We start from the raw sequence: 9,245 nt of genomic DNA on the forward strand, positions 1-9,245 counted from the left end.
AGCATATATTATGGAGGAGGACCAACATGAATAAAATGTAAAGATACTGACAGTAAAACGTACATTTCTGGTGTTTTATAAAGTCTCCTGTGATACACTGGGCCAAACTTCTGTCTCTCCATACATCTAAGTAGGTGTCCACATTTGTTTCACATCTTTTTATTTTATTTGTGTTATTCCAGTATTGATTACATGAGCAGAATGTTCAGGGCATTGGAGATAGAAATGTATTGAACAAGATTATTTTAGCCATACAATCTTAAATCATGTACGTCATATCTTCCATTCCATACAAGGTCCAATTGTCATAAAAGCAGTGGCTTAACCATAAATCTGCAACTATAAATATTTTTTTAAAATCTGAAATTCAACAACCTGCTATGTTATATTCTATACAGTGCATTCAGAAAGTATTCAGACCCCTATAATTTTTACACATTTTGTTACAGCCTTATTCTAAAATTGATTAAATTATATTTTTTCCTCATCAGTCTACACACAATACCCCATAATAAAGTAAAAACTGTTTATTTTTGCAAATGTATATAAAAATATATAAAAAAACATCACATTTACATAAGTATTCAGACCCTTTACTCAGTACTTTGTTGAAGCACCTTTGGCAGCGATTACAGCCTCGAGTCTAATTGGGTATGACGCTACAAGCTTGGCACACCTGCATTTGGGGAGTTTCTCCCATTATTCTCTGCCGATCCTCTCAAGCTGGATGGGGAGTGTCGCTGCACAGCTCTGTTCAGGTCTCTCCAGAGATGTTCGATCGGGTTCAAGTCCGGGCTCTGGCTGGGCCACTCAAGGACATTCAGAGACCTGTCCCGAAGCCACTCCTGCGTTGTCTTGGCTGTGTGCTTAGGGTCGTTGTCATGTTGGAAGGTGAACCTTCACCCCAGTCTGAGGTCCTAAGCAGGTTTTCATCAAGGATCTGTCTGTACTTTGCTCCGTTCATCATTCCCTCGATTTCTGACTAGTCTCCCAGTCCCTGCCACTGAAAAACATCCCCCCAGCATGATGCTGCCACCACCATGATTCACCGTAGGGATGATACCAGGTTTCCTCCAGACGTGATGCTTGGCATTCAGGCCAAAGAGTTAAATCTTGGTTTCATCAGACCAGATAATCTTGTTTCTCATGGTCAGTCCTTTAGGTGCCTTTTGGCAAACTCCAAGCGGGCTGTCATGTGCCTTGTACTGAAGAGTGGCTTCCGTCTGGCCACTCTACCATAAAGACCTGATTGGTGGAGTGCTGCATAGATGGTTGTCCTTCTTGAAGATTCTCTCATCTCCACAGAGGTACTCTGGAGCTCTGTCAGAGTGACCAACAGGTACTTGGTCACCTCCCTGACCAAGGCCCTTCTCCCCCGATTGCTCAGTTTGGCCGGACGGCCAGCTCTAGGAAGAGTCTTGGTGGTTCCAAACTTCTTCCATTTAAAGAATGATGGAGGCCACTGTGTTCTTGGGGACCTTCAATGCTGGAGACATTTTTTGGTACCCTTCCCCAGATTTGTGTCTCGGAGCTCTACGGACAATTCCTTCGACCTCATTGCTTGCTTTTTGCTCTGACATGCACTGTCAACTGTGGGACCTTATATAGACAGGTGTGTGCCTTTCCAAATCATGTCCAATCAATTGAATTTACCACAGGTGGACTCCAATCAAGTTGTAAAAACGTCAAGGATGATCAATGGAAACAGGATGCACCTGAGCTTAATTATGAGGCTCATAGCAAAGGGTCTTAATACTTATGTAAATAAGTTATGTTGTACATTTTTCACACATTTGCAAACATTTCTAAAAACGTGTTTTCACTTTGTCATTATGGGGTATTGATGAGGAAAAAACTACTTTAATCAATTTCAGAAAAAGGCTGTAACATAACAAAATGTGGAAATAGTCAAGGGGTCTGAACACTTTCCGAATGCACTGTATAACAAAAAGACCCTGGATCCAGATCAGATAAGACATTATTCAAAAGGTTAGTTTATTAAAGTGTCACTCCACAACTGGCTGACAATACAAAATAGATTTCTTTTTTAAACACATTGTGGACCACTCACAGTTGAGACACTAAAAGCAGTCAGTCAAACATTGCACAGTATGTCCTTTGGAGTCCTCTATAATACATGTTATCATAAATAACATCTATACACAGTGGTTCAGAGGACATTCAGGAACCTCTAAAGGTCTGATGGAGGATGAGACAGCATGCTTTGAAAAGGCATTCACATCATTGTTACCTGATCAAATGTAGCATTTCATTATGGCTGGAAAGTTGGCTATCATAAGTGGTGTAATCGTACAATATAAATACATGGTTTTCGTATCAGGCGTGATACAGTATAATAACAGTACAGTAAATTGTGCACATCAGTATAAACGTCTCCCCGAACAGGGAACACAGAATGTAATGCTGACAATGATCAACAGTTATAAAGGTTGAAGAAAATCATAAGTACAGTAGTTGTACAGTAAGGCTGAGGGTTTAAAGGGATAGTTTAGGATTTTACACAACTTATTGTCAGGTTCCTCACTCTGCCAGTAGTCTTTGGGCCAGGAGAAACAGTAATCCATGGTTCAGTTCTTTAAACAGCCACTACAAACTTCAAATAACTTAAGTCCCCACTAGCTAACACTCAATAGAAGTGAATGAGGCATTGCAAATAAAACGCACGTTCAAAAAGATTCCACCGGAGCAGACCAGCAAAAAACATGCCCGAGTTTACTTTGATTGATTAGAAATACTCATCGCAAGCCTGCAGACAGGGCAAAATCATAGTCTAGCCAGCCTTAGTAACAAAGACATCATTTTCATCATTCTGCTGATTTGCTTTGTCCATTGATGCATTTTGATTTAGAACTTGGAGCTCGGCCGAGGGAGGTTCTTCGTTCAACTTTTTGCTTTAACGATTCCTGACCCATACTACTGCTACTGCTACTGCTACTACTACACCTAGACATACTGGTACCAGCCAAACAAGATGTTCAACAGATAGACCTGCAGAGACAGAAAAAAAGAACTTACAGTACTAGATTATTTCCAGGTTCTAGCATTAACATATAAATTAACACAAATTGCCATACAATTAAACCCATGTTATGTAATGATTTCTCATGACACAAAATGACTTGATAGCACTACTGCATTGTTGTCACGATACTAACATTGACTTTGATATAATACTTATTGTGGTATTAGATATGCAATATGGTGAATAAATGCCTCAAAGTCAATGTACTGTACTGTATAAAACATGTGGCTAACACTCCATCTGATGAGCTAATGGGTATGCAGGCTTTTGTTACAGCCCTGCTCAAACACCAAATTCTGCTTTTCAAGGTCCTATTGTGCAGCTGTTTAGTAGAATCTGGTGTGCTAAAGCATTGACAAAACACAGCAAATATTACAATACTTAAAAATAAATAAAAGGCACACAAAAAAGCCCTAATTCCCACAGTTATAAAATGTTGGCTAGTATACTTTGAAGCAAAGTAATGTGATTAATATCTTATAAAGTAGTGCATGCATTCAGGTTTCAGGGGAGATATATAGACATCATGGGGTTAATTTATAAATTTCCATGCGTTCTATATTGCTAATGTTCTCTGAATCATTGTAGGAAAGAAAGCAATCTCAGCAGCTTTCATGTGGTCCAAAACTTGAGTGAATGACACCAAAATTGACCAAATTATACTTTTACCAACGTAATGCACCCGCAGCACTGGAAAGTTGTTTAAGACATTATCTATAGTTGCCATGGCGTCGTAGTAGCGGCCTAAGAACAGAGCTCCTGTACATTTTCACATAATTTGTTGTTTTTAATTATTTTAAATTAGCTCTTTTGTTTTTGATAACATTGTGTTTTCATTGCATATATCCGGGGGGTTTTGAGCCACGGATTTGCAGATTGACTGACATGTTAACACTTTTTGGCTTGGCTAGCTAGCTAGTGTTTTTGTGTGAAAAATGCATCTGGACACAGTACCATCTTCTTGGTTTCATCTGGCTGCCAATTCCTGACCTTTTGACAACATAATTTGAGAAGTCGCCTGAAGCGTGAGAGGAATGGGAGATAGTGGAATCCAGCAGTGCTGAGGCAGAGGGCTCGCAGAGAGGACGACTGGCTAGTATCTGAACTTAGTGTGGTGAGCTTTCTGGCGCTCAGAGCTGCTGAGGCATCACCAAAGTGAGTGCTACACAGAGTGGAAGAGGGGAAGTCCAGTGGCAGACTTGCCCTCTACAAGATCTTCAGCAGACAGCAGAGGTGCTCCCTTCCTGGAGATACTGCAATACCAGGTCGATGCGTGGAGTGAATGGAGTAAGCCCCTATTCCAGCTCCCTGTTCCAAAAACCTATTTCATATATGGTCCCCAGATGGGGGACGTATCAGATATTAAACTGACAGGAACAGATTTTTTATAACAGATACACTTGATCTTAGACAAAAGGCAGAGAAGCCAAAAAAGTTTAAAAGTATCTTGAATGTCAAACTAAATATGGCCAGAGGAGCCAGATGTGGGCATATACACAATCATACACATTCCAAAACGTATTAGCATATAAACCAGATCTGACCCACTTCTAGCTCCTGATCGAGGTTGCAAAATAAATTACATTGAGATTTCCACAACTTTACTTTCTAGTTCTACATGACAGATCCCCAAAAATTACTTGGAATGTATTTGATTTCAAATACAAACAGAGCTCCCATTATTTAGAATGTTGCTGTGCGTTGGTTCACAGCACAGCTGTCTTTGTGAGGTTAAAATGTGGCCTTTCAATTACAGATTGGCAGGGTTTTCACTTTTGGTACAATTCTGTTGGTTCTACTGCAACAAACAAGCTCATTAAGTGCCTGATAGATTTTTTTGAACCCAGATTTGCAATTACTGCACTACACATCTCACAATCTACTTCAACTTAAAAGATCAGAAGACGATTATACCTGGTTTGGTTGAAGATGGTTGGGGGGCTGCTGTGATGGTTGAAGTCTCAGTGCTACCTGAAAATGTATCATAAGCTAAATACACTGTTGTCATGCTTGAATAACAAATATTTCTGCACTACAAAAACGTTTATCTTTATCTCAGCGTTTCCCAAACTTGGTCCTTGGGACCTCAAGGGGTGCACGTTTTGGTTTTGGCCCTAGCAATACACAGCTGATTCAAATAATCAAAGCTTGATGAGGAGTTGATTATTTTAAAACCAGCTATGTAGTGCTAGGGGGAAAAAGAAAAATATGTACCCCCTGGAGTCCCCCAGTTTGAGTTTGGGAAACCCTGCTTTATCTACCTCCAGGTTAAAGATCAGGTGACAATAATACCTCCTGGTGTGGTTGTAGATGGTTCGGGGGCTGCAGTGGTGATTGAACTCTCAGTACTCCCTGAAAATACATTATAAGCAAAATAAGCTTCATTCAAAATCAACTGGTGCTTTATCCCTTTAGTACAGCTAAGCAACAGTGCAACTTTAGAAACCACTCTACTGTCACATGTACTTCCACTTAATCCTTTCAATGCAAAAAAAAGATGGACAGGAGGCTTCTTACTTGTAATCTTAAATGTCTTTAGAATGGTAGGCCAAGCACAGTACTCATAATAGTGTGGATTTTCATCTTCTTTGGATACATTCCAAATTACAACAGCACAGCCGTTGGCGTCATTCTTCAACTGGATCCTGTCCTGATAACGTGGATCCACATTCAACTCGGACAGCTTCTTGCTATACTCGAACACTTCGCCAATTTTCTTTGTGCGTACAATGAAGTTTGACACCAGACATTGGTCATCATCCGGTATTTCTATGTGTAAGGACTCCCCCATACGAAGAAGTAAATCCTGGTGTGGCACTGTAAAATTTGGGGAAAAACCATCAGATTATTCACCGCATTATTTTTTACATAATGTTACTCCAGAGGCTCCTTTTCAAGATCTACATACACTTTCCCTCAGCCAACAAGACGAGTCTTGTTACAGAACACCAAAATCAAGTATAGCAGTATTGTTATGTATTGACTAATAAGATGTGTGTCTGTCAGGATTCTTTTCAATAATTCATTAAATATTTTTTTTTAGGCTATAACGATGTTGGTAAAAATGTACCCTAAAAGACCGATAAAAATTGACAATTGCATTTTTTCTTCAATCCTGTAAGTCATGTTGACTGACTCAAATTTATGCTGGAGGATCCTCTGCTGTAGTGCAGCCATGTAAGAGCTATTGATGTAACAGCTGATCATACAATAGCTGACCATTGTAACCAGGGCATTAAATTAACCTTTTGGTGAAACAGCCAGTTAGACTCTTTACTAGCTCTCGAGAACCCATACAGCCATTGGGTTTTCATTCTAACCGTTGACCACAGCGTAGCCAATGTGTACAACAGTCCAGACGCTCTGTCTAACCATTAATAATCAATAATAGTGTGCAATACGGTTTTGGAAACCTCAGAAACTCTACCCTTATTTCACCCCAAAATGATTTAACAAATACAGAAGATACATGTACTGTGCACCATTTTAACTGATTCCCACTGAGGTGTTTTGCATTGCACATTTTCCCCAAACTAGGACACTTTCTGAGCAAATAGAAACTTGCGAGGGAACAAAAACATCCACTCGAACTATGTCCACAAAAAACTAGAAATACACTACATGACCAAAAGTTATTTACTATTTTTTTTGTGTTGTTGTAGTGTAGCTAATACATTTTCATTCATATTATGAAAATGCTCAATTCCAGTGGTATAATTATTTAAAACCAACCTGATGATTTCGACTGGCTGGAAGGCAGGAACCAGATGACTGCGACAACACTCCGCCAACTAAGAAGAAATGTACAACTTGTTATCGAAAAACTGTCATTTAACCAAGTGACTGTTAGGAGATGGCCATTATTAATATAACGTTAATCACACCTGTTTGAAACATTACCAGAGCCATATAACGTTAACAGTTAGCCATCTATTCATAGCTAACTAGCTATCTAGCTAGCCCATTTGCTCACTGGCTTCGCATTTAACTTCGCTACATCATGGGCCACTAACTACTAAACTAGCTGACGTTAGACAGATATTATAGCTAGTGATCTATGTCGTCAGCTTTAACGTTAACCTACATTATAACAGACGCCGGTCAATGAAAATAACGCGACGTATCAAAGTTTGCTTAAATCATGTAGCTAAGCCGAGCGGGTTGATATCGTTGACTTTGCTAGCTAGCTTGCGATAGAGCAAAGTCGCATTAAAAGTAAATAGTTAACTTTGACTAAACAGTAGATTTCGGTCAAAATTGATGCCACATCGACGAACTAGCATTAGACTCACCTGCAGAAAAGCATGTTGATTAACTAGTTATAGCTGAATATGAACTTTAGTCTCGGAAATCTAAGACCTAACTAGGACAACAACATTACACCGCCGGGGAAGGCAACCACCGCCTGAAGGAAAGGCATGTTCCCGCCACGGCCCATTCACTTCCTTGTTTTTAATATTCGCGCTAAAGTTCTACCAATAGCGAAGATCCATGTAGGCGGATCCATTTAAACAACACTTAACACCATCCAGCTACAGCTGAACGTTTCCAGAGTCTGAGCAGTAGCTCCCTTAATTCGATTTTTATAGCAAAACCATCTAGCGGGTTTTTCAAAAACTGGCACAATATTTATTGGGTCTGGCTAAAAGTTACAATAATGAGTTTTTATCCCGCGCGGGAAAATTCTTGTTCACGTGAGTACATAGTGCTTTCTAGAAAGCAGCTAAAAACCCAGTGCAGCTGTTACGCCCCTGAAAAAGGGGAGAAATAATCACGAGAGTGACGCAGTTGTTTCCTCACTGAAAACTTTAGTACAATCCTTTTACAAAAATACCACATTTTACAGAACAACAGATCTACAGGAACCAGAGTTTTGTAGGGTACAAAGCTTATTCAAGTCACAACAGCATAAACTGTAATTCACTAAAACATTTACAAATGTTTCAATATAACTGTGAAACACAAAGTAGCTTTAGCTCAGTAACCCATAACTACATTTATCAACCATGTCAACAAAGTATTCGAAACACATTATACAAATAACCCCAAATATTATTAACAGCGCACATGCTCATTCACAATTAGCATAAAATGGCAGCTACTCTCAATATGAAGCTATTTCACTGCAACCAAGCAGGTTTCACTCACACCTAATAACTCTCTTCAACTTAACTCTAACTTACTCAAGATGTTACTAACACATACCTTAAACTCTCTTGACATGTTAGCAAGTTATTACATTCAAATCAACTCGTTTTATATCAATAACGTACCTGAAAAAGGGGAGAAATAATCACGAGAGTGAAGCAGTTGTTTCCTCACTGAAAACTTTAGTACAATGAGGAAAAAAGACCGCGATTTCCCCAGAAAGTTGGGTGGAGACCAGAGCAATCGATCTCAGGCTCATAGATTAAGAGCATTTAGTAGATCACAGATTAACACTTTTACCCTTAAATTAGGCACCACAAAATAAAGTAGTCAATATAACGTTTACACATTCCTCTTACAATATTTACCCTTTTACACTTGACGGATTTTAACACATTTATGAATTTTATCAATCTCTATGAACTAGTACTGGATGCATTATCTTTTTAACCTTAGATATTTTAAGATCCTTACATACCATGAACTTACTAATACTTTTTAGTGTATAACAGGCTATGAATATGTCCTTTAACCTGTCACACAGCCAGGCAGGTTTTAGCCACAGATAAAAGGGGAAACCGTTTAGACTTAGTCATACAAAATATTTGCTTTTGCGTCACCTGAAGTGTTTATCTAGTTGACGTTAGCTGGCTATTATCTAAATCAAAGTCTTAAACTCATGCATATTATTTGTAATCTCATATCTGGCTCAATAAACTGAGCCATCATGATGAACCGAAGCAAACTCTTTAAATAAACATTATTTACATTTTGCTTAGTTAAAATAAGTACGTCTACGTACCAACGCCATTGCCAGACCACCGCACTTCTTCACTGCATGCTGTTTCTGAACTGCTCTGGCGGGAAACTGGAGGGAGTTGTTTAGTGGTAGGCGGTGTCAGGGAGCGTTCGTTTTGTGCACCAGTTCATAAATCAGTGCATCATTTTCCGCTCATCCTGATACACCCAAGCGGCCAACCCCAATGATAGGCTCGATGGGTCCCCAGGGCCAACTACTTGTACTTTTAAAGAAAACATTTCCATCCAGGAAATT

At 39.3% G+C, this 9,245-nt stretch overlaps 1 protein-coding gene across 2 annotated transcripts; it reads right to left on the reverse strand.

The window, feature by feature from the left end:
- Nucleotides 1–1,966: 1,966 nt before the first annotated feature.
- On the reverse strand, nt 1,967–7,862 carry LOC311123414 (uncharacterized protein). 2 transcript variants are annotated; one of them, XR_014612582.1, is made up of 6 exons: nt 7,791–7,862; nt 6,776–6,834; nt 5,561–5,860; nt 5,336–5,395; nt 4,958–5,014; nt 1,967–3,009 (listed from the first exon to the last, which is right to left on the reverse strand). XR_014612582.1 is itself a non-coding variant. In XM_084197680.1 (6 exons), exons 1-6 carry the CDS (start codon nt 7,347–7,349, stop codon nt 2,915–2,917), a joined length of 585 nt encoding a protein of 194 aa, XP_084053806.1. In that variant the 5' UTR covers nt 7,350–7,456; the 3' UTR covers nt 1,967–2,914. The 2 variants fall into 2 exon arrangements, 1 of the variants encoding a protein (XP_084053806.1); XM_084197680.1 differs by lacking the exon at nt 7,791–7,862 and adding an exon at nt 7,336–7,456.
- Nucleotides 7,863–9,245: the final 1,383 nt, after the last annotated feature.

This window comes from Coregonus lavaretus (genome assembly GCF_964263955.1).
Source record: "Coregonus lavaretus genome assembly, contig: HAP1_SCAFFOLD_733, whole genome shotgun sequence".
NCBI lineage: Eukaryota > Metazoa > Chordata > Actinopteri > Salmoniformes > Salmonidae > Coregonus > Coregonus lavaretus.

What these genes read in the sequence shown, in the direction of transcription:
- LOC311123414 (XM_084197680.1), bottom strand. An exon ending in CAGCCAGTCGAAATCATCAG is followed by an intron (nt 5,861 to 6,775) that starts GTTGGTTTTAAA and finishes CAAATTTTACAG; the next exon opens with TGCCACACCAGGATTTACTT. An exon ending in ATCTACAACCACACCAGGAG is followed by an intron (nt 5,015 to 5,335) that starts GTATTATTGTCA and finishes ATACATTTTCAG; the next exon opens with GTAGCACTGAGACTTCAACC.